The sequence below is a fragment of the Varanus komodoensis genome, unplaced genomic scaffold (genome assembly GCF_004798865.1).
Source record: "Varanus komodoensis strain SLA01 unplaced genomic scaffold, ASM479886v1 scaffold13_3, whole genome shotgun sequence".
Taxonomy (NCBI): domain Eukaryota; kingdom Metazoa; phylum Chordata; class Lepidosauria; order Squamata; family Varanidae; genus Varanus; species Varanus komodoensis.
In genome coordinates, this window is record NW_025335409.1 from 8,197,976 (window position 1) to 8,224,494 (window position 26,519).

The 26,519-nt window shown below is 40.6% G+C and overlaps 1 protein-coding gene across 2 annotated transcripts in view; it reads right to left on the reverse strand.

Moving 5' to 3' along the window:
* The window catches only part of CAMK1D (calcium/calmodulin dependent protein kinase ID), a 300,125-nt gene that overhangs the window by 226,642 nt on the left and 46,964 nt on the right, over positions 1–26,519 (reverse strand). Inside the window, exon 2 of one of the 2 annotated variants that reach the window (XM_044423427.1) lies at positions 15,481–15,542. The exons of the other annotated variant lie outside the window; for it this stretch is intronic. Coding sequence (XP_044279362.1) covers positions 15,481–15,485 — 5 coding nt within the window. The 5' untranslated portion in view covers positions 15,486–15,542. The remainder of the gene's footprint in view (positions 1–15,480; positions 15,543–26,519) is intronic. 2 annotated transcript variants of the gene reach the window in all.

A 26,519-nucleotide genomic window follows, 5' to 3' on the forward strand; every position in this document is an offset into this window, starting at 1 on the left:
TTGAATTGTCTGCAGCAGCTCTTGTATAACCGGTGTAGATTGTGGATTCCTTCAATAATTCCACTACTGACTAAGAAAGTGATGTCAGTGATTGTGAGCAACAGAGCTTCATAAATTCTGACTCTAGTGATGATGAGTTCTATGGGTTCAACAAAAACTAGAAGAGTACTCGAACTTTAAAGTCTCTCTTTTGTTAATGACAGTGATACTGGTTCTCAATGCCACTGTTGACTGCTGTTCACTTTACAAGGTTGAAATACAGTATTACTGTATTCTGTTATAGTTTATTAAATAGTTTAGTAAAGCATTTGATTCAGAATATTTTTTCTTGTTTTCCTCCTCTAAAAACTAGGTGCGTCTTATGGTCAGGTGCGTCTTATAGAGTGAAAAATACGGTAGTTCTAACTGAAAGCTTGGTAAACCTCTGAGGCAAAACATTTCTCCGTTCAATTTAATGCAGGGGGCAATTATCTGCAAGCAGACCTTTGCAAGCAGAAGCTGTCTTCTTCTAGGTAAGAAGTGATTTTTGCTTGCAGAAGTTTAAAAAATACATCAAAATTAAAGGGTTGAACTAAAGCAAGGTATCTTATTGTTCTATTCCATACTTAATATTTTCTCTCCTTGAAACCACATTTCATATGCTTACATGACTTTTACTGCACTAATATTTTTCTTCCCCTGCCACCTCCAGTTCTTATAAATCTCTCCTCATACAGACAGTCAGTGGCCAGTGTTTGAAAGGGAAATTAAGTGGGGTTAAATCGGGACTTATAATTTCAAAGAAATGCAATGGACGTTGATGTTGTTCAATAAAATTAAGTGTGTCTTTGGTTATGGCATAAACACTAAAGTATACACACGTCTATGCTTCCCTTTGCCCCCTCCAACATAATCGGTTTTGTATGCTGTAAAATACAGCACTTTTGCTACAACAAACACATTGAAAAGAACAAAGAGTTTTGAAATGGACAGATCTGGTCACAAGCTAAGACAATCATCTACAGCAATAAAATGGATTTCCTAACATACAACTGCATGGGGAACTAATCAAGGATTCCCACTTTCCCTTTTTATTTTTACCATTGCTGTAGAATCCCTTGCAGTTTGTCATCACCCTAACATTAAAATATTAAAAGGGTCATGATAGGGCTCACTGCACACTTGATTAATCTTTTTGCAGAAGATATCCTTCTCTGTCTTTCTAATTGCAAAACTGTTAGTGTCATTCACTGGAGAAGATGTAATGACATTGGCACATATGTATTGAGGAACCAATTACTTTCACTAGTTGTAAACACTTGGAACAATGTTCTTTCTATGATAGTGAACCTTTGTTGTTATGTGCCATCAAGCCGTCTTTCTATTATGGAGACCCTATGAATGAAAACCCTCCAAAATGTTCTGTCTATGACAGTTCCTCTTTCGAGTTCAAGGCTGCAGCTTCCTTTATGGAGTCAATCCATCTCATATTTGGTTTTCTTTTTCATCTTCTGCCTTCAACTTTCCTTAACATGATTGTCTTCTCCAGTGAGTCTTGTCTTCTCATGAGGTGACCAAGGTATGACAGACTCCATTTTGTGATTTTTTTGCTTCTAGGGAAAGCTTCACTGAATAGCAATTAGAAATTGTGGATCCATGTTCCTACTTTCTAATTTCTAGTTTCAAAATGAAAGGATTGCTCTTATACATAAAGGATTGCTCTCACACTTGTAGCTGCCAGCCTGAAATTGCATTAAATTGGAAACCTTCCAATGGGCTATTGAATGCATACAAAAAATGGATAAACAGAATATGGAAAACTGCTTTTTCTGAAAAGATGCTACACAAACTGAGACTTATAAAAGGTCTAGAAAACTGACACCTATTCATAGAATTTGGTATACATTTATTGTATGTTAATGAACATTCAGCAACCATTGCTTCTCCATCTGCATTGTTCAATTTCTGGAGCGATGCACTATAACTGTGCTAGCCTCATAAGCTGTACATGTTTGGTTTTGCATTATTCAAACTCAATTAAAAAGAGGAAGACTAAAGCCACTTAACTATTTGTTCTGCAATTAGTAAGATTTTATCTCATAATGAACAACACAGTTTTAGCAATATGCTAGTCCTTATCTGTGTTTGTTCATTTGTTTGCTTGGATTCTTGATATTTTTGGTTTTGTTTTTTAATACAGCAATGTTCCCTGCTGGTATTTTTAATGGGCTAATATCCAAAAACCCACAAAGCTGGTTTGGTATGCTCAAACGTAGCAATGCCATGTAGGAAGCTGCTCTTGAAATTAAGAAGACATCCAAAAGTAGACAATGAGCTACAGGCCCAGTTAACACAAAATGGCAGCAATCTGTGGCTATATTAACCAACATTTTTTGAGTATACACAGCCCAATAAGGCTTATGAGTCATTGTCATGTGCCATCTGAGCCTAGAACTATAGGTTAATGGGGACTTACATAATCCTCTGTTAACATACAATTAATAGTTACATTAGCTGCTGTTATTTAACCCACCATTACGCTGCAATGTTCAGGTTTGGATATTGCATAGCAAACTCCAATCAGCCTGAGGGATGAATATTCTAAAAGACGACAGAATGGACCCTGCATGTGTTATTGCAAATCATGGATTAACTAATTAACCAACCAACCAACCAACCCACAATTTGCTGCTGTTATTCCTAAAAAACCCCATTGTCATGGGGAACCATTAGTTTAACACAAAGAAGTCAAAATTCTCACTGGGTTTTATCAGTTTATCAGAACATCTTAATTGTAGCAAGGAGGTAAATATCTGCACAGGATTTTGCTACTCACAAAACAATCCAAGAAGCAGGGGATACATTCTGACACTACACAAGTGACATGTCACCCCCTTAAAACAGTCACACATTATTTCTAATAACAAATTAACTTCCCAGAATAGGCAGCACAGGGAAATGTCCATGCCTGAAGATTTGACCACACTGCCTCTGTAATAGAAAGCCTTCACTGTTTGTTGGATCATTTGTTTCTGCACAGGATTCAAGGTGCTTTAACCCATTACGCCCTGCACATTTGAGGGAGTGCCTGCCTCCAGAGCCCCACAAGTCACAACTGGTGGGAGCAGGAAGGTCAGAGATTTTCTTCACATTCTCTCTTCCTCTCAGGAAAAGAGGATGGCCAGTTCTATCAGGGGCAGGGGATACACTGATGCATCCCCAAAGAAAGAGGCCAAAAGGCACAGGCACACAGATTTGCATAAGAATTGCATGTGCTAATGTTGTACAGAGATATAAACTTAGAAATTACTACAAGTACACAGAAATAGACGATGGGTGACATGGTGCCTGCCCAATTCACTTGCTTTGCAGATAGTACCTTTTGGTTGTCACCTACAAAGCTTCTTCACAGTGCTCTGTCTTCTAATTTTTGTTTAATCTTTAACTTGGACTAGCTAGCCCTTCAAACAAGGGATGCCTTCAGACAGAGGACTGCCCTATGTAAAGTATGGCACACAACCACTTTAGTGCAACCCTTGGCAGTTTTAACAAGCTGGTGTACACTTTTAAAAATTGATTTCAATTGTAATTTCAGCATGATTCCCCATTTTTATTTTATGGTGCTTCTGAATTTATTGTTTGCTGTTATTTCACTGATTTTTTTTGTAACTTAATGGCCAACATTAAAGTGCAACAAACAAACAGTACTTTCCTATGTACTGCCACAGAACAGAAATTGCCTATTCAACTTGATTCAGTAAAGTAATAGGCTCGCACCAAGTAATAAACTCACTCCGTGTATCATTAAGTAATAATAGTGCATAGCTTTAATGAAGTGCTACAAATTTTCTCTCTGCAGTTTACATTTTCTTGATCTATTTCTGGGAGCTAGCTAATTCTTGACCTCTTTTATAAGATTATAGTACAAGGATTCATAAGCAAAACTCCTTGTGCACCTGTAAATTCTAAATACAATTCAGTCCACTGTTCTGTAGCCTCTACCCATTCCTTTGATGTATATTTCTCATTACTCCTTAAGTAATCCAAGAATTAAACTGAGTCCAGAGTGACAGAACAATTACTTTTTTCCTGAATCTATCTCCCTCCCTCCCACCTTGTAGTCCTATACACACCCTTTTGGTCTGTCTGAAGTATGAATTAAAAGCATGAAATATAAATACATCAACGTGCTCAATGTGCTCATCAAAGTGTTTTTCACTAATGCAAATGTGTTAGTGAAAAGAAACATATATTTATCAGTTATTGCAGATTATACACTTTAGCATGAATTTAAGTTTAGGTGCACATTTTTCTGCCTGGAAAAATAATTTGCTCGAGTTAATAACAGAATAGCCATTCTCTAATTAATTTTTCAGTTAGCTTGGGCTTCTGTTCAATTACATGGTAGGTGTAAGTCACAAAATGAGGGCAGCTTTAAAATCAAGGGCCACTGTTGATGAAATAGTTTGTGCTCACATTGGAACAGATCTCTTGGCTATCTGTACACCTGAAACGGCCTTTTATAAGATTGGGTCATCCATGAAATTTTGATGAAAGGCAACCCCATGCTAGATTCTGGAATCAATCCTGCCTATGAGATTGCTTTAAGAAGGGCCTTGAATGACTCATTTTGATGAAAACATTTTCACATACCATATTTTTCCATGTATAAGACGATATCTTTTCTTAAAAATATTTACCTAAAAATGGAGGGGTGTCTTATACACAGGGGGCTGAGAGGAGAACCGTGGGCACGCTGGGGGGGGGAGGTGAACGAGCTCAAGGGGGAGGCAGGCACGGGCGCGATGGGCGGGAAACTGGTGCAGGCACGGCATGCTTGGGGGGGCGCACGTGTGCATGCAGCAGCAGCTTACCCACTTGGAGATCAAAACGAAAAGTGGGGGGGGGAGTCCTATACATGGGGTTATCTTATAGTAGGAAAAATATGGTATATGTGTGTATGTAAGTAACTCCAGAAAGCCTTTCTGAACTTGAATAAATATTTTACATTCTAAAATCCAGCAACAGGAATATGAAGACAGGAAAATGCAACAGTGGCGGCAGCAGCACCCTGGTTGCTTCAGACTTCTTCAAAGAATCTACACAGATCTCAGCTCATGGACCTTACAATTTAAACTCTGATGCAAGTGGATACAAAGAGAAGAGATGAAAGGAGGGAGGACAATGGTCTTTTTTTGAAAATAAGAGTTACAAAGGACATAAAGTAGTAAGGACCAAAAGACGCAAGGCTAAAAGAATTATTTATGTCACCAGTTAACTCTGCATCCAAATCCTTTGGTATAACACCCAAAAGGCAGAAACAGTATTGCTCCACGCTTTTTAAAAAAAATATTGAAGAGCTCTACATAACCTGAATGTTTACAGAAGGAACACTGAATTGTTGAGCATAATCAAAGATATTATTTTACTGACCCTATGAGTGTTACCTTGTTTCTGTCTTACCCACAAACTATAATGGTGCTCTGAGGTGCATTTATACTCCTTAACTTCTAAAAACCCTATACAACACCATACATTCTATGGTCAGAGTTGGCTGAAGATGTCTTGGTACTTAAGGTAAAAAGCAAATGTTAGTCCCTTTCATCAGCTCTTTACACATACATATACTGAAGGCAAACCAAAGTTACTGTGCATGTATAGCTTAACAGATATGACTATAAATGTGTGTCTAGTAGCTCTGTATTCTTTTCATTTTTACTCTGAAACAAGTGCAGAGCCCCAAACCAGATCTTGAAATCCCAGTTTGGATTGAGCCCTCTACATCTACAGTAAAAATGACCACAAACACAAAACAAACAGAAGACACTTACTGAAAGCTCTCTCTCTCCCCCTCCCCCCCCCTCGTAACAATTTGCTGCCCTTTCATGACACCCAAGATCATCTGTGTGAGCCACCCACTTCAGCCTAATAGTCAGGCCAGCCCAAAAGACTATGGATTATGGAAGGGTGAAATCAGTGACTACCCAAATTGCCAAGGTGATCTGCTGCTTTGATACCACATTAAAGATATCAAAACAACACATTAAGGATATCAAAACACTTCTGTTAGTGACAAAACCATCAATCTACTCATTATCTGCTTGCTAAATGATGATGGACCAGCCATGATGCCCAAGCAATTTAGCACTAAAGTGCTAAAGAAAGCTCTATCTGAAACTCAAAAGGTCAAAGCTTACAGCTGCAAAACTAGTGATGGAAAGCTGGCAAGATAACAGTTGCATTCAATAAAAAAGATACAGAAGTTATGTTGAGAATATTGGCATATGACAATTTATCTGTATTTTAGAGCCACAATTCAAATAGCAGAAATTCTATTGAATTTAGGTATGATGCATTATGTCTACAAAATTCAAAAAAAAGATTATAAAAATTCTGGCCACAGTTTAACCCACTTGATACCTGCTATATTTCTATTATGACTGTTGCTTCCAATATAACATTTGTTCATAAATACCAACCCAATTAATTATACCATGGAGAAGAGGTATTGGAGACTGTTCTTGAATAGAAGTAAATCCTTTGTTTTAATAACTGCTGCAAAATTAGACACAGTGGCTGGTTCACAAATAACATAAACCCATACTATGGGTTGCTGAATTCTGCAGTGTCATGATGTTCACGGCTAGCCACACTAACAAACCATGAATTCTTAACCACAAACAAATCCATGGTTCATTGTTGGGCTTTGAACTGTGAGTTGTTTCATGTCAACCCAGAACCATGTTTTGTTTTCCACCAGGCTACAGAGGTAGTAGTCAAGGGTGGTAAAGCACTCAACCATTCCACATGCCTGCACTGCAACCATGAAAAAGTATTTGCAATACAGAGAGGGAGTGGACAAAGCAGGAAGGAAACAAACATCCCTGAGTTTGAGATAACAAACTATGGTTTGTTTGCTGGACAAATCCTGAACAGGGCAATAAACCATGAATTGACCATGGGTTAAAGAAGTCATGAGTTACCACTATGTGTGACTTAGGTCAGTGGGATTGTCTGCGTGCCACAACATACTGCCAGATTAGGATAAGCCAAAACACTGATGGCAACCAAGTTGCATATGAGATCACAGGTTATATGACTACTGTTTAACCCTGTGATAACCCACATTCGTGGGGTTCACATGACACAACAACCCCCAAGTGGGGATTGCATACTCAAAAAGGCAGCTGATCAAGTTTCTATCCCTTCGCTAGGGTTCTGCCACTACTTTCGCTTCTCCTCTAACTGGCCAGAAAAGAAAGTCCCAAGCACCAAGCTAATTAACTGCCCAAAAGAGGTAGTAACTGCACAGAACCATCCCACCATCATAGCCAAGTCAGCTTGTTCTCTTATTTCTCCTTATGCACTGATAGGCAGGCACAAGGAGGTGAATCTGAGTTATTAAGCAGGTGAGAAGGAAAGCATTTCTTCTGCTTATCAGCAACACAGGGACTCAAATTCAAAATCATATATGTTTCTTAAAAGAATATAATAAGGGGCAAAAAATGAATGTAGATGGCTTCTTGAAAATAAAAAACATATTTAAAAGTATGCTAACCTGTGCTAAACCATTCAGGAAAAATAAATCTCAGCTGGAGAATTTCAGTATACAAAGCATCTTTTTATATTCATAGAAGGTGAGGTGACAAAAGAATAAGGAATGATATTTCACATTTACTGTGCTTAACTAGGAAGGTCAGGGGAGACTACACAGTGTGTTTCACTAATAGTATGAATACATATGACCCTCTTCTCCCAGAAGATGGGCTAGAAAAGAGTTAACTCTAAGGACAATGGCTAGCTCTGGCAGATTGATGCATTAAAAGGTTTCCTATTCTCAAGTCCAGCTGCATTATTTTAGTACCCAAGACACAAAATCCAACATGTAATTCTCCCCTCACTGGTAGTAAAGCTAAAATAAACGTAAACTGCATTACTGACAATTTGCTGCACTTTCAAAGCACTCAAAAAAATCACCTGCCTGAGATGGCACTGGCCTCTTCACCTAATGTGAGGTCTGGCTTTAAATGGAATTCCCATTGGTATATGGAACCCATCTGTCGAGGATGCTTGTTGTTTAGAGAAACAGATGCTGAAAAAGCAGCAACTCATTTTCTACCTGCCACTTCTTTTGTGCTAATTAAGTACATGCCTGACCCCATCACAGTGCAGGATGGTACAGGAGGGAGAGGTAACAAGGTTGAAATATGGAAAAGAGAAGCTACAAGCAGCAAAAGGGTAAACCAACTTCTTACCACAACCATCACAGTTTTTCTACTTTAAAGGACTCCTTCCAACACAACTCCTCTTTAAAAGAGAGATGCTGGGGGGGGGGGGGGGGGGAGATAAAGTATACCAAATTAAACAAATTCAGTATACATATTTGTGCATGATGCTTAGTTAAATCACCACATTAAATGTCCCCCCATTTAGGGACAATAAATTCCTAACAAAGAGATGGATTCTGAGGCAGACATGAATTCTTGTCCTTCAATAGTTGATCATGCAACAGTAGGAAAAGCTGACATGGACCACAAATAGGCAGACTTATTCAGCCTTTTCCTAGAGAGCCGCACCCAGAATAAAGGCAATTACATAGCTTACACAGCAAGAAACTTTGGTTTGCCACAGAATGGGCTCTCAACAGGGAGCCACAGCTTGTCATGGCTCTGTGGGGAGTTTCCCTGTATGGTGGATCTGTTCTGAAACACATTTTCAATGGAAGTCTGCAAACAAAATCTTTGGAACATAACTACAAATGTGCAGATAAAGCCTGAAGAGACCATGGTAAGTGGCTTGACTTGTAGTCATTAGCTGCCCCTCCTGCACTGTGGTAAATTCCTTTAAAATGGCTAAAACTTTATGAAAAATTTCCATCTAGCAGGCAGAACTGACTGATCTAGCCACAGCATCAACTGGCACAGTCGGAATTAAGCATCTCAGGGTTTCCATTCATAATCCTAGTATCATGGGGCTATGTAACAGATGTACAGCTTGGCTTCAGGCTGAAACTTGGCATTTTAACGTCTGGGCCTGAATGTGAGAGATCATTCTGTAATATTTTCCATTCAAATCCATTTGCTGCTTTTGCCACTGGGGATATTTATACTAAAAATGTTTTGTTGCAATAATTACAGTAAGAAACAGGGTCTGGGTAGGAGGGACCATACACAGAGACAAAACAAGAAAATCTGAGACCGAGAGAGGAGGGGGAGGAAAATTATACAAGCCAGAGAGCTTCACAGCAATCCCATCAGAGTGCAAAGTCTTAGTGTTTAAGTCTTCTCTGATGACAAAGGTCATCACCCTGAAGCGCGACATTGAGGGAACAACCCTCCCCTGAAGCAGCAGTGGAAAAAACAACCTAGTAGGGCTTTTCCATTTATGATTTCCAAGATTTTTGTGCTTTGACAAGCTGTCCCACACAGTGCTTGACTAAGGGAAATTCAGCATGTGCATTTTCCCCATGGACATCAGTTCAGTGCAACAAACAAGAGAGTGACCTCTGGTAAATGAGGTTACTTCACACATACTTACCTCATCCATGTTGGACCCTGTTGCTAACTGACGCTTCAAACCATGATGCAGTGGTCAAACTAGATGTCTGTGTGCATGTAAGGGAGAGAAATAGAGACTAGGGAGAGGGGTTACTCACAGAAGAGAGCCCTGTCTAGGAAGTGCAATGTGTATGAAGGGAGCCAAAAAGTGGTGTGGTGAAGCAGCTATTTAAACCTGCATGGTCAAACACAGAGTGGTTGCATGAGAAATTTTCAGATGTTCTGCTTTGAACATACACTGTTTGCTCACAGCAAATATCCTCTCCAAACACTGGCAGTTCTAGTGAGGATCTCATGCATTAGATCAGCAGTTGGAAAAAATACAATTTATAGGGTGCAGACAGTCGTCACATGATCTTGGGAAACTTATGAACACCTGTTTACTCCCACCTCAACTTATGATAAGAATTTCAAACCAATGCAGCTGCATAGTATTATACTTTTGTTTAGTGCTATAAGGATATCTTCCATGACCAATTTTCAGTATTTTTAAAAGTTCTGAATTGGTTCAGGAAATGAGGCAAGGATTGCCTTAATGTGAGCTACATCTCATTCCCAGAATCCATGGGTATTCTATTGGACCTGTTTTTCAGTGCTGTGACATCATATTAAATAGAAAGTTTATCATGGGCTGTTGAAGCTCTAATTTCTCATACCCCAGTAGAGGACTGAAAGTAACTGTCTTGTAGAAGATGAATCACTGATGACATGGATACCCCTTTGACGAAATTAATCAATACATCTTCTGTCAAGGTGGTGCAATCTCGAAGTGACTGCTGACCAGTTAATGACCGAAATTTGCAACTTATAGTGTCAGTTGCTATGGAGACTTTTTCAATACAGTTTTAGGGCTGGTGATCTGCTGTTATGTGCATTGTGTACATATGGCTTGCATATAAAAAGCACACTGTGCTACATACGTAACTTGTGATTGTAAAGATCTCTGACTGATGAACCACTTAAAATGAATCTATTCCTCCATGTTAAATTGGGGTGTTCCTCTCCACTCTGAAAACTAGGATTGTTTTCCAGCTCCCCAGTTGGCTTTTAAAATAATTGACATTATGTGAATATGGCTACAATCTTATATCCACCTAGTGGAGAGTAAGACCTGTTGTACTCAGTGGGGCTTATGTTTGAGTAGGCATGCACAGAAATGTACTGTAGAGGTGTGAAACTATGTCTACTTTTTGAGGACTAAGTTCCACTGAACTCTGTGTTCAGAGAAAGTGTGCCTAGGATTGTGCTACAAGTCAATCATGATGTCATTGTTCTTAGAATAAGCTCCTCTCTATCCTGTTTATTTTGCCCAATGATACAGTCCTGGATGCAGACTTAATCACAAAATAAGCTGACTGAAATCAAGTGGGTCTATTCTAAGTGGCATGACCTGATTTTAATTGGTCTCGAAGGGCCACAAAATCTAGTTCCAACTCCATGTCAGCAGGCTGCTTGTCAATAAATTTACCAGGTTAAAGGTGGCAACTAGCCAAGTGTGAGAAATCTGGTTTGGGGATGGAAAACTGTTGGATTTCCTAAGCTTAGCTCCCTGGACTCTGGCACACTTGCTCTCTGGTCCAAGTCTGCCTCTCTCTGTTCAAGTGGGCATCCAGCAGGACATGAATCCAAGTTGGTCTGCAAAGTATGCAGTGCACACACTTCCCACCATCCGTTGTGCAAGTGGAGTCCTGCTTCCACACATGTCACTTGTGGGTTTTGCATACTTTGCACAAAGAAGGGGTCTACTAGCACTCCCAAGCATCTGCAGACTTGCTGTCATCTCAGCTTGTTTCCTGACCTATGCCTTCCAGTCTATGCTTTATAGACTTCAGCAAAGCTGTTATACTGTGTGGATTACCAGAAGCTACAGATGCATCTGAAATAAATGGGTGTAAAAGGGTGTAACAAAAGAGGCAGTTGCTCTTGATATGTTTTTCAGGGTCAGGGTGACATGGACTCCTCAGAAGGGGAAGAGGAGGTTTGGGAAATGCGTCCTACAGACGTAGACATGGTGGCAGTGGAAAAGCTCATCTCAAGGCCACTATCTCCAGGCTAATCCCGAGAACTGTCCGAGTCTGCCAGTGTCAGAAGGGGCCATGGGAAAGGAGCCAGAGGAGCCTGATACAATCCTTCATCTCATAATGCAGCAACAGGAGAGAAGGGCTAGCCAAGCAGAAGGGCTGTGTACAGCCAGGAGGCTGGCCTGCCCCCAGAAAGGGACTCCCAGAGGCATGGGTTCCAGGATTACTCAAAAGGAGGACTCCTGGCAATAAGTTTCTAGTTTCTTGGGGCAGTAAGTTTCTGTGCATGCCCCAAGACTCTCTTCACTTGCTATAAATTGCTGGGTGTACAATGGAAATAAACAACTTTTGCCAAAGAACTGTGTTGTTTTGAAAGAGAAAAGTGGAAGGGGGACGACAACACACCAGCTCCTGACAGCAACTCAGCACTTGATTGTTCTGATGTATAAACTATATCAGTAGGCAAGAAGCTACTGCAAGGACAAAATATGGAGAAACAGAATGGCTTCCTATAGGCATCAGATAAGGGTACATTTTAGGTCCCATTCAGCCCAGCCTGTATGCAGAATATGTCATAAGAAAAGCTGAGTTAAGATCAGAGGAAGGAGTGAAAACTGCAGAAGAACCATGAATAATTTATGGTGCAGATGACACCACATTACTGGCAGACAGAGCAATAAATTGAAATGACTCCTGATGAAAGTGAAAGAAGAAAATGCAAAAGGAGGACTGCTTGATGGCACACAACGAGAACATACTTGGTGCTGAGCACTTTCTCTCTAAATTCGATTCACCACCAGGAAGACACATAGATAAGTTTCCATAAAGTTGAAAAGATATGTAATAGCCAAGGAGTCCCGCTGACAAAGGAATCATGAACTTCCCCACACTATGAAATAATAAGATTGTAAAGAATTTTTTAGGGATGCTGGTGGCGCAGTGGTTTAAACTGCTGAGCTGCTGGGCTGGTTGATAAAAAGGTCAACAGTTCGAATCTACACAACTGGGTGAGCTCCTGTTGCTTTGTCACAGCTCCTGACAACCTTGCAGTTTGAAAGCATACAAATGCAAGTAGATACTTTTTCGATAGGGGGCCAGTTGAAAGGCGGTGGCTACACGCGCAGGCCGGTGAGGAGGGGGGGCCTGGGGGCACAGGCCAGTGAGGTGTTGTCAGGTGCGCACAAGGTGGCATTGGGTGTGCGTGGCAGCAGCTCGCTCGCTCGCTTGGAGATCTCCCAGCGAGTTCAAAACCATCTTTGAGCAAGCAAGCCACCACCTCCCACCTGTGCAGCGAGTCTGCGTGCAGGCGGAGGGGGGGGGCAGCAGCGCAGGCCGGATGAATGGGCATGGCAGGCTGGATTCGTCCCGCGGGCCATAGTTTGAGGACCCATGAGATAAATGGGTACCACTTCAGTGGGAAGGTAACAGCATTTTGTGCACTTCAGTGTTTAGTCATGCTGGCCACATGACCTTGGAAACTGTCAGTGGACAAATGCTGGCTCCCTCGGCTAGGAAACAGCGATGAGCACCACCCCCTAGAGTCAGACATGACTGGACTTTAATGTCATGGGGAAACCTTTACCTTTAAAGCATTTTTAAAGTAATTGGAGGCACATGCCTAACTGGATCTTCCATTACAACTCATTAACTAATCCCCCTTTGTTACAACAAATGACTTATTATTACTATAAAAAGAGATACAAACCCATCAAGAGGCCCCGTAAGGTTTGCTTAACTACCCTCCCACTGTAATTTCAAAGGATAACAAGAAACAGTACAAATAAGGCAGATCAAACAGCCTCAGACGTGAAAAACAGTAAATTATTTTTTCCTTTGTAAAAATAGATGATTATACTTGGGGAAAGCATGTTTAATATTTGCACATCAAAGGGTTTTTAAAAGGAGAAAAATAATTATTTTGTTGACACCAAAGCCCCACTAAAACATAATGGAAATTTATGGTAAAAAAATCAGCACTGTGCCAGAGTTTGCACATGCTGACTGTCCCTATTTGCTAGGGTAAACGACATCACTATTATGTCTTTAGTTTGGCCTTTAGGGGAAGGCTGGTTTGAATTCTTACTGGGATTCTTTTATACGTATTGTCATTCTTCAACAGTCAACTCCTTCTCTGGAACTGCAAGAAGATAAATCTTAGCAAAGGAACTGACAACCTCCAGCGTCAACTGAAACACTGATACCATGTATTGTGCTTTTCACACAGTGGAGCTGTTGAGGTGTATTTTGAACTGTTGTTTACCTGACACAGGACAATTATGTTCTCCTAGAGCATCCTTAACCAGAAGACCAATCGCCCTCCTAGTCTTAATCATACCTTCTAAGGTTCCCCACATGGCCATGCCACCTTCCCTTGCCCCAGGTCCTTCCTCCCAACCACCAACAGTTTGTGCAGGTCCCTCCCATTCTAAAAAGGTGAAATGCCTCTCCTGTGACTTAGCTAATATGCTGCTATTTTGGACCAGCCTGCCACTGGAATACTGCTCCCAAGAACTACTCCAAAGTTCAGTAGTGATTCCTGCCACTGTGCATGCACAGCCTCTTAAGGCGGACACACAACTGTCAGGAGCTGTAGTAACTTCGGAAAGCATAGCCAGTAAGCATGATCCCCACTGGGGAACTCACTGATTCACTGATCACGTACTGGAGTGTTCTCCAGCCTGTAAAGAAAACATTCCCTGTACTTGTGTGTCACACAGGAGACCGAGTCCAGGAAAGGTATTATTATTAGTGGTGGAGGGATTGCTGCTGGCCTGGAACTTTGCCTGGTAAAAGAATTGCTGCTGTTTTATGTTAGGGTGAAGAGCAGAAGCCTACATCCTGTCTGCTTGCAGTTACATTTTTAACAAGTCTTAAGGCCATCCCCAGACCTCTAAAGATATTCCTGTAAAGTATTTAAATGTTTATTACTCAAGAAATTTGGTTTAGGTTCTAAAATATGGCTTGTATAAACCATGCTTTAGATAGTATCTAAATTAAGCCAAGTGCAGATACTTTTCAAGATGATCTCTGGAAGTTTTAATAATATTACTCTTTTGATCAGAGAAGTTTTTAAAAGTCAGACAGAGAAGAGAAGACAAGACAGTCTGTGTCTGCTATATTATTAGTGTGGCAGGAACTGAAACACAGCTGGGGCAAAGGAGATGCAATATTTTTTCCCCACAGAAAATCAAAGGGGACCTTCAGGAGCCATCACTTTCAGAAATACTGTTCTGGTTTCATTTATGTGAAACATACTTCCTATGGGACATTTTCTCTGACAGTGACAGAACTTGCAGTTGATATTTGCCAAATGTACATTTGTGATACTGCACAGAAAATCTTACTGAAAACAAATCCTGGGCAAACACTACCTTGAGATCTTACTTTATATAACTCTGAGCAAACAGTTCTGAACAGCTTCAAGGTTCAAAGCACAGTTCTGCAACAGAGCAAACATAGCCATTTATTTTGAAGATAAAGTGATCTCCTCAGAGATGCCACAGAATATCCGTGTATTAAATCCACCCAGCCAAATCCACCTGGCCAAAAATAATAACCTATCACATGCAAGACTGGATGTTAAAAACCACCTTGCTCATGCCCTACCCAAGGGTCCTGATCTGGATGCATTCCCTGTGCCTACTCAAGAGTAAAAAGGAAAAAAGGAACTGCCCTAGACAAATCTAGAGTAATACCTGTTTGATCTTTACATGGAGCTCCCAGTGGATTTCACAACCAAGCCCTGATCAGATTCAATCTTCCTGAGTTTCATCAGGGCCATGGGATTAGATGCAGGGCTGACACCACACTGGGGACAAACTGGGTGACTGCCTGGGATGCCAAAATTCCAGGGGCCCTTGTTCCAGCTGTGCCCAGTGACAAAGACCTACACATCTGGAGGAGCAGTACAGTGCTCAACCAACCTCATCAATGCTCACTGCTGAAGTGTGGATTCAAACTCCTCTCAGTAATGGTGTCCAGAAATCTAGAAATAGAATTTAGTCAAAATTAACTCATTAATTTATAAAAGGCATACCAACTGAACAATAGCATCCTGGTCAACTCTTGATTATTTTGAGCATGCTTTTTATGCTGTTGTGCATATATACTCTGTTCTGCCTTTAACATTATTTAAGTATTTGAACTGAAATGTGATCATCTCTTCTTTAAATAGATTGCTATGTTGAACAGAAGGCTTCATGTATTTCAGAGGCAACTGAATCTGAGTAGCATATGAAAACTGTCTACATAAAGATGGGATGACATAAAAGGGATCCATGAATAATTACTATTTACTTCAACTAAAGTGTGTAGTTTAAAGAAATGTTCTTGTATGTTTACCTTATCAATTTTTTAAATACTGCCTCTCTAAGAATTTCAAGGCACTTTACAAAAACTAAAACCTATCATCTAAAAGTAAGCAAATAGCAGCAGGGCAAGAAAAGCACAAACACACCCCACCATTTAAAATAGATGAATGGGATGGCTGTGCTTGCAGAAAATGATAAAACAAAATATTAACTGATTATTTTATTTATTTATTTATTTGTCTGTTTGTTAGATTTTTATCCTCACCCCATTAGCCTTAAGGACCAATATAAGCATTGTAGATTAGGAAACTCTCTTAAAACTTAGAATGTTGTGTTCCTGGAAATTGAAGAAAAAGTGAGCTAAGCAATTTCTTTGGTTGGGCTGTTGGGTAGAACATTATTAGAACACTTTTTAAAGATAGCACGTCACATCCTCCTATCACCCACCTTTTCTTTGAAACAGAAATATTCTTCACAAGGGCTTTACACTCCTAGCAAGAGACTACAGGGTGTCATGAGGTATCCAAAGACTGCTAAACACGTCCTCAACCAGTTTTGTAGCCGTGTGTCTTAAAATACCACAGTTGGCAATGAATTATTTCACGCCAGGTCCTTCTGCTATTTCTGTCACAGGAAAAGGAGCATTTCCCCAAAAAGCGTAATTTACCTGTGATGCTGAGACTGACCCATATACACCATGTTATGAATTAATGGAACATCTTTCGCTCTACATTTTATATACACCCTTTATCCATAATAGACAGTATTTGGATCTAACTGTCTGAAAAGACTGTTAGTGAGAGCAAAGTCGCTTACTTAATGTTGGTGCTTTACCTCTTGAATGAATCCACTTAGTTGGTACATTTAAAAAAAAGTCTTGGCTTTTGGCTCCCCGTTCAAAGGAGCTTTCAGTAAGAACCAGGGGATCCTAGAAAGATCACACAAGTTAAGGAGCACACAGTTGCTGGTGGGAAATGTAAATTAGCAGATGGATACAGAGAATGGTTCAGTGGAGCCAAACAGCCCAAACACATCATATCACGGAAGTCTGCCAATAATGCAAGTACTGATGAATGGATCTATGAACTCTAAACTAGATCAAGCATACAAGTTTTACATAATATGGCAAACATTTCTGGAGATGTGTGTGGAATTAACTGATCTGAACTGAAATGAAATGAAAATTAAACAGTGGCACAGTGATCAAGGGTGTTGGACTGGGGCTCAGAAGATCCAGGTTCTGAGTGCCCATTTGGCATGAAGTCCATTGCGTGACTTTCAGGCAGTCATGGACACTCAGCCTATCCAACCTTACAGGGTTGTTGTTGTGAGGATAGAATACAGATGAGAAGAACCTTGTAAGCCACCTTGGGTTCCTTGCTAAAGGAAGAAAGTTGGGATATAAATGCAATGTAATAATAATAATTAACACCACAGCTGGCAAATCCTACTACATAAAATCAGACAAGCCACTCTACTGTGGTTCCCTTGTTTGCATAAAATGGCAGAGAATATTATCCATCTAAGAATTGATACCAGCCTGGTAATTAAGTCTACAAAATAAATACCCCACAAAAATTTTACTAGCCCACTTTTTCAACCAATACCTGTGCTTTTCATCTGCACTGGCACACTGATGGCATGAAAAGAAAAAAGGACCAACTGTCTCCTAGCTTACAGATTTTTTTTGATTGGTCACTTGGAAGAAATTTTTGCTTGTCTCAGACAACTAATGAAGTGATTATTTACAAACTTGCTCCACCGTATGTACAGTAAATGTATTTTGAACTGAGGCTAATTTAGTCTCAAAGACTCCTAACAGCTTGGAAGACAGGGAGATGACACTCTAATCATCTGATCTACAGGGCAGAAGGGTGACAGGGCTGAAAGGGTGTTCTATTTGCATATGTCATGATCCAAAGGACTAGATTCTAGTTAACATCTGTTTGTCATTTGAGATACACAGCACCTAGCATCGCAGGCCTTCCCGCAGAAGTATCCACTATTGTCTGTTTGTGTTTGTTAATGCCTTAAAACCATTCCTTGTCTCATTAAAAGCATACATTTCTCTGGCAGGACAGCAAAGAAAAAAACTCAGCCAAGGATCAACTGTGAGCTTACCTGTCAGATACAGCACTTAGTATTACACTAGTTACAGAGAATGTTAAGACAACATGCCTTCTTTCCTCTTACATACTGTGACTAAAACAGTGAAAGCAAAGTAGACTACTGAGAATTAACGTCAAAGCATTTACTTATTTAACAACGTGGCTTCCCAGGAGTTGCAGTCTTGGCTAGACATCATATGCAAGCTACTGATCCAAGATCGACGTAATTCAAAAGAGGTTATTGAAGGGAAGTTGGACAACTTACTAGGTGCAATTCCAAGAATGTTTAACCAAAGGGAGTCTAGAGGTGAGGATGGTGGTCACTGGAACCAATTGTGTTTGGCTGACCCAGAGGAGGAGAGGGCAGGGAGAGATAAAGCCATGTCATTCTGCCCACAGACATGCATAGGTGAATCAATGCTTTCACTTATATAATTCTCCTTTACCTCCATATTTAAAGTATAAGTGTGATATGAAAACAGGATCGTATTCCCACCACTATCATAAACACAAAGTAGAGCCTCCTAAATCTACCTCATCATTGCTACAGAAAAATAGGAAAGAGTTAATCATTATGTCACCTGGAAAAGGGCTCAGGAGCATCATGTCTCAAGAGCCTAGTCTGTCCGGACAGCAATCTCTTTGCTAATTCCCCTCCCCACACTTTTCTTAAAGTGAACTACATATACAGTATATGCTCTGGCCTTTCCTTCCATTGCTATGCTTTGCTAGATACTTCCAATGCTGAAAGGAATCTGTCCCACTGTCTCGTGAAGATAACTTTTGGCTTTCTGCAAGTGAGTAACACTTGTCCCACACACATTTTCGGTTTCCGTGGTTCTCCAGCACCTTCTGATAACACTAGCAGTGTATCCCAATTTCATATTATATATAGGTGAGAAAATCAGACTTAGGGAAACAGAGATAGTGCTGTTAGACTCTCCCCTTTAAAAAATGTCTTAAAATATGTTTGTGTTTTAGCACAGGAAAGAAGGAAAGAGCAGCACACAGCTACAACAAAGTTTTGTTTCTTGGTCCATACAAAGGGGCAAGAAGCAAGAATATTGGGAGCATTTGGGAGCATTTATTTATTTATTTATTCATTCATTCAGAAAGCAAAGCTATTTATTGGAAATATTTCTAGCCTGCCCTCTCATATTGATCTTCATGATGCTTTTAAAGAAATGGACAATTTTGGTAAAAGCTGATTTGAGCAAATCACAGTAGGCCTGCGTGCTTTTCAGTTGCCAATTTATGTAAATCATGCAAAATACCATGACTTAGGCAATTTGCATAAAGTTACACAAATTGTATAATGTTGTGCATATAAACTACATACCATTATGTTTTTCTACTCCAACTGTCTTGGTTGCCTTAGTGGATGACCTATACCAGAAACTAGACAGAGGCGTGTGTCGGTATTGTTTCTGCATTCAGTGCCATCGGTTGTGGTATCCTTCTGTGAGTCTCTTACCTCTTTACTGTTCTCAGAAAGTGATAACATTTCGCCTAAAAGCCTCTGTATTCCCCCCAGAACTCTATTTTATTCTGTATGTTGTTTAACAGTCATATGAAGCCAATGGAAAAGGTCAACAAGAGTCTGGGGGTTTGGTTTCAGCACTATGCTGATAATACCAAGCTCTATCTTTCTTTGGTAATGGATGCCAACGAGATTGCAGTAGCCCTGAAGTGTAGCTTGGATGAAGTGATAGCTTGGAATAGGTTAACAAGCTGAGGTTCATTCCAGGCAAAAAGATGCACAGGAAACAGAACAGGTCACCAGAAAGCTAAACTAGGATTGCAAGTACATTCCATTCTAGATGTGATGGGATCTCACTGAAGGATCAGGCTGGCAGTTTGAGGGTGCTTCAGGACCTAGCATTACTTCTGGAAGGTCAGCTAGCTGCTGCGCCGTTTTCTGAAGGAGCCAGATCTCACCACAGTGCCTTAATCACCTCCTCTTCAGGTTATTCCAGCTCATTCCATGAGGGGGCTACTTCTGAAGAGTAGTTGGAAACCTCCAACCGTGCAAAAATGCAATGGCTAGACATTTTTCTGGTGCATGATTTGTTTGCCATGTTACCTAGCTTTGTTATCAACTACTCTGGCCGCCAGTCTGCTTCCAGGTGTGATTCAAGGTGCTGATGTATACTGATAAAGCCTTCGGACCAAGGTATGCCGTATGATCCTGCCTGCAGTTTAAGATCTGCCCACAGATCAAGGGTTTTACTGTGCCATCACCCTGACTTGTTCACTTAATTTTATGTTGTGATTGTGTTGTTCTGGAAGAAGTCATGTTTTACTGGTCATCCTTTCATGTTTTCCCACAGAATCTTCTACTTTGCCTCTTGCCAGAAAACCCCCCGAATAGCTCTGCAATGCCTTCCAAGCAGTAGTGCTAGGAGAGCTCTGTTACAAAGCACCCACAGAGGGAAGAAGCTCCAGCATCTCAATGGGGGACAGGGAGGAGAAGAAAGCTACTCATGCAAGTAGCCAGCAAGTGGCAGACCTTTACAAATAAGTCATTAAGGTCCCCAGTGACTGTCTCTCTCTATTAACCTAAGCTGTGTTAGGCTGAACAAAGCTGTAGGGGAGCCACAGAGATTAGCTAAAAATAGTGAGAGAGCCACAGAGGAAGCTTCTTGCTCTAAACTCTTTACGTATTTGAAGATAAAACTCTGACCCAGTTGACCGGGTAAGTAAAGTGTGCTAAGTATGTAATTCAGAACAGTTTATCTTGTGTCACGAGGGAAACACATTTGTGAACTGTGTTAAGAAATGCTCATAATGTAACACTGAGATGGAGAAGTAGAACGCAAGAACTACCCCTCTTAAGAAGAGGATTTGCTCATTTGCTGCATTCCATTTCCATCCCTCACCCCACCCCACTTCAATAGAAGGGAATTTATATTTCTGTAAACCGCTTGTTTTTAATTCACTGCCTAATCCTTAGGATGCATGTAAACAAGGCATTTTAAAAGCACACACAAAGAATGAAAAGGTCATTCAATTCTGCTCCATGAATGAGCAGCATAACAACAAAATTATTAAATAAAAACAACAATTGAGTACACAGGGCTACCAAAGATTATTCAAAGATAGTGTAAAGACAGATTTGTTGAGAAACTTTCCATACTCTCAAATGTTCACAGCACAAGGCCTGTGGGTGTATTGCAGTCTGCTTTATATTTCCACAATACTAAAGTAATTCTAAATATCCTTTTCCACAGTCCTTTCTCACTTCTTTGTGGGAAAATCTAAGGATCACCTAAGCCCATCAAAAACAGGTCAGAAGAAAACTGGCCTGCTGTTGTGCCTTTAAGAAAGGCATGGTGTGCAGACATAAGCTGATAAAATCTATCAATATGGTAGAGCTAAATATTATCACTTGCCACCTGGGGTGCGGGGAAAGCTTCCAGCAGCCAACCCTAAATATTACTTAGGTACTCTGGGGTAGCTGTAAGTGGCATGTGTCTGACAGCCACTTGGCTACAGCAAGAATTTCTTACCACTCTCATGAATCAGCCCTGTAGCAGCTTGGGTCTGGTCTTTTTGTCTGTATTCAGATGACAAAGCAAATCCTACAACAAGCCGCCGAAGGGATGACTACTAAACCCTACAGCAAGCCACTGAAGGAAACTTTGCATGCCAAAATAAGACCTCAAGTCAATGTCTACCAGATCAGCCTTACCTATACCTTGTGGGGCAGGACTTGCCTTTCAGAAGTCACATTGTTTCTTTTTCATCATGACTTATCTTTCTGTACACATGATAATTTTATATTTAATCATGTTTTCCACCAATTCACAAAGAGCAGAAGTTAAAGCATTTAGCCTATAATGTCCTAGATGCCTGCAATCATCCCTTTTAAAAATCATCCCTTTTAAAAACTGTTGTCATAGTGGCTACTGTCACCCACTGCTTATCCCTGTTTGGCACGAGGGAACACCCAAGGATTGGCTGACCAGGAGTCCTGCACAGAACTACAGATTATTGTCAAGGCTTTTCCCTGATAACTGAGAGATGCCTAAAGCTCAGATGAACAGGGATTTTATCACCTCCAAAATGTTGTTGCTATTTTCCAAGGGTAGAAAATGGTTCCATAACCAGAGGATGGAAGCTAATTTGTACATTTTACTAACTTGCAGTGAGATTGGCATATAGTGGAGGCCTAGCTTTGTGTGTTTTACCTATTTGCTCCCAATCTGTCTATTAAAAAATGCCCACCACTGTTTTTGCCAAGCTTGCTCAGTTCTCATAAACTGTGATAAGAGCCAGCATGCTGGGTCCAAGTCTCTACTCAGCCAAGAAGTGAACTAAGTGGCCCTGGGCAAACCTTTATTATCTCTTTACCTCTCTTAGGGATGAACAGGAGGAAGATTAGTATCTGCTGGTAGATCTGTGGTGGTACGCAGTGGATTAGCAATGCCAAATGCCAACTGTTTAATAGCAGTAATTTTTAGGTCTAAAGTAGACTGTCAGAATCCTCAATCTGTAGTAACTCAAATGTAGATTTGTATTTGTGCATGCAGGCCATTCTCGATAATGGTTCATCGAATTCAATAAGTAACTGGCTCTTCCTCATGAACAACCACCTTGTATCTGGCTCCATCTGGTAGACGTTGGGGTTCTAGTAAGAACAAGGTAGATCCCACAAATTTGAAACCTGTCCTCCCCTGGCTTAACCTACCTAGTTCCTTGTTCAAAGTTCACCTTGGTCATGAACAGACAATCTGACCTTTTTCTTCAGCCCTCCTCTGTCAGCACACACCCTGTCCAAATCTGCACTGCCATGATAATAATAACCATATACACAACTGCCCTACTACACAGTGTTGTTGTAAACATGACTGAGATATATATGAAACATGCTGAATATTCTGAAAGCACTATATAAATGCTAAATTTTATTTCCTGGAAGGGTTCCTGAGAGATTATACATTAATCCCATCTGTGATATTCATGGCTTCTTGGAAAACTGCACATTACAAATGCAACAAATAAAAACATTCAGTAATGCCAGTACAGCACAGTAGGAAGTTAATTTCCTTAATAGGCTCTGAGGAAAAACCTCCATCAAACCGTATTTCCAAGAGACCTAGTATATGCACAAAGTGCTGGAGTTCTGCGTAATGCACTCACGTCTCTGGTCTTCTTTCTTTCCAAATTCAGAGTTTTTAAAATCTCTCTCAGCTGTCCTGGCAAGTCTGAGAAAAGATGGGACTGGGGAGCAAATACTATCTCTCCTTAGCCTTGTTGCTTTCAATGGACTAGATAGTGCTATACTCTGAAAAAAGGGACGACAATCATAGCTTGTGTATCTGTACACAAATGACAACTGTTTCCATTACCTTTGTTTCCGCCTTTATCATGTTAAATGGAATAAGCATGTGTCTTGTCATATAGCACCTGACAGTACCATATATGCTGTCAGCTCAAAAAAATGTGGCATTGCACAGCATCACAGCACACCGAAAGAGGCAGCAGGGCAAGAACCTCACTTTGCATTCACAGCTCAAGGTCTATTTAACCAAAATCAAGTGCCTCTGCTAATAGCTGTAACTTTTAGCACAAATTTTAGAAAATAAGCCCTGCTGATGTTGGTGGGATATGTATAGGATCAAACTGCCAGAATCCTCCATTACAACACCATGTGCTGGTTTTGCAACAAGGTCTCATGAAACTGAAGTCCAATCCAGCCTGGTATATCTTGCTACTTGATCTTACTGTACTTGTCCTGTTTGTCAACACAACATCCTAACTAATGAATGGCCATGAGCCAAATACCACTCTCAGTTACAATCAATGATGGAATGAGGAGGAAGGAGGGAACGTTAAGGTCAAATAGCTAAATTGAATCTATGCTCCAGATTTGGAATTTGTGGGTTTGCATCATAAATTGAACTACAAGGCAAATAAGTTATTAAAAGTGATCATGTCTTGTTCAAAATATTCAAAACTCAGTAGCTGAAAACTTCTAGGAACCTTTTCCAGGTTGATTTGTCAGACAATGCCCTCTCTACATCTCCTAAGTCCCTTCACATTGCTAAGCACTGTGATGTGCATTCTAAGGATGCATTTCACATTAAAGGGGTATGGGTGAGAGTGCTAGTAGGGTTGTTCCCTAGACAACCTGTAGCACAAAAAAAATCACTTACAGGTAGGAAAACTTTAATAAACTGGAAGAAAATGCATTTCTTTCTGTCAGGCATCAACAAGTCACAGAAGGCTTGCCTATGTGTATATGGAAAGTTGCCAAATTTGTGTCAGCAAGTAACCTTTCTGGACTTGTAGATTTTGCAAGTAATCTGCAAAACTGGTTGTTGACCAGACGTACAGGATATCACGGCTATCCTATGATAATGAGAGGCCATGTGATGGATTGGCATGAGACCACCACTACCTGTCTGTGGGTCCAGTTTGCAAGAAAAGATCAGTAGATGCAACAAAGTCATTTCAGAGAAGCTTGTCTGCCTTTACTAATCTTCTAATTGAAGAATGCCTAATATGATTTCTAGACATGCAGTTTGAAAACCACTGCTCTAGCTTTTTGTCCAAGTTTCTTCTTTTTTAAAAAATCAAGCCATTTCCCACTTTAATGTAGCATAATTCATGGTTTTGAAATGCACAGGCCTAGTTCTCAGAAAGGTGGTTAGCAATTCTTGAGTCCTCTGAGAGGTTGGCCCAGAGTGTGTGCACGCAAGTGCTTCTGTCTAATGAAAAAATAAGCCCTTTTTCATTTCCACCTCGGAGCAAGGAGACAGGCTTAAAGTTTGCTTTGCCTCTGCCAGGTATTCAGTGCACCCACCTGGCTGAGAGCTGAAGACCCAACTCAGAAGCTTGTTATGGCTTTGTGCTTCTGCTCAGCAAGAGTCATGACAAACAAGTCCTGAGCTTTTGTCCAGGACAAACTCCAGGGTCCCATTTCCTCTGTACCTCCAGTGTTGTGGGGAAAGCTGAAACCAGTCTCTCTCACTAGAGGCTGCCTGATCCCTGGCCATGGGTAGGTGGGCAAGTTTGCAGAGCTCTCCACTGAACCCAGAATGGACCAGAGGATTTTCCCTGACTTTGTGCTGTATTCCAAATAAACAAGACAAGATTAGGGTTCAGACCATGACCTTAGGAGGAGGGATAGTTCTGCCCTTGTAACAGCAAGTTTTCGGTTGGCCACGAATGCTAGCCAGAATTCAGCTGGAGTGCTTTTGGGAATAGCATGTATTCTAGGAATTCTGTGGTGTAGAGTATTTTAAATGGAAAAGCATCCAATTATATGAAGCTTCTGAAATGGTCTCAGTTTGGCCATCTGAGATATAAGTAATGCAAGGTGAAATGTAATGTAAGATGTAATGAGATGTAAGATGAGAAGTAAGTCTGAGATGGTACAGTATGGACTGTACTTAGTGAGAAATGTATTCCCTTTTCTTTGCAATATCGCTGTATCACATTGGTTCTCAATAGTAAAAATAAGAATTGAGCACATATATAGCACTTTTTCAGAGTTCTAGCTGCTTCACATTCATTATGCCACTATCCTTAGAATGACCCTCATGAGATGTCAGTTTTGCTTGGTATGCAGCAGAAGAGGGGATTCTGACTAAGAAATAGTTGCTTGCCCAGAGAATTCATGACTGGGAGATTTGTACAAGACAATTCCTGGCCAACATGTTTAGTTCCTAGTCTTGGCGCCACAAATTACAAGTTCTCAAAGGGTTTTTGTAGCCAAAAGAAAATCTGCAGAGCTTGCTGCCAGAGAATCATGAGACAAACATGGTGCAGCTTTAGCCTTCCTGTGTCTTGTAATATGAGATTAATATTCCCTGAAAACTTGCCAGACCTCATGCCATATGGAATCCATGTAGCTGCAATTTCAGGCACAGAGTCATGCAACAAGAAGGATTTTCCCTAGCTGGATTGCCTGGAATAAATACATTCTGTTGTTGTGTTGCCTTTTTGTCTGCATACATATTCACACCAGAGAAGTGTTACTCTGGTTTCTGTGGATGTGTCATATCTACAACATTTAGTTTCAAAATACATAGTATTCCAGAAATAGAGCTCAGTTCCATAGATCGTAAGTCAGTTTTTCAGATAAATATAGCTTCACATTTTGTCCCAAAACCATGGATGAAAGAAAAATAAACAAACTGATGTCATACCAAAGGCATTTGTTTGCTATCACATCAGGTTTCTACAGCCCCATGGGCATCCCTTGTACTATGTAAATGTGTCATCACAGATATGCCTCTGAGCTGCCAGTCAATGGGGTAAGAATTCAAGATGGCAGCCAACTTAAACTTTCTAGCACTGCAATGTTAGAAAAACAATGTGCATCTTTAGGGCTTAGCACTGCCAATCTCTTTACGAAGATTAGCTCCTGTGAAGGGCAAAGGATAGTACTGAAACATAGAAACATAGAAAACAGAGTGAGTCAGAAGGGGCCTCCCGGGCCATCTAGTCTGACCTCTGGCACCAGCCGGCTCCGCTCACAACATGCCCACCATGTGGACGTCCAGCCTATCCTTGAACACCCGCACCAATGGGGCC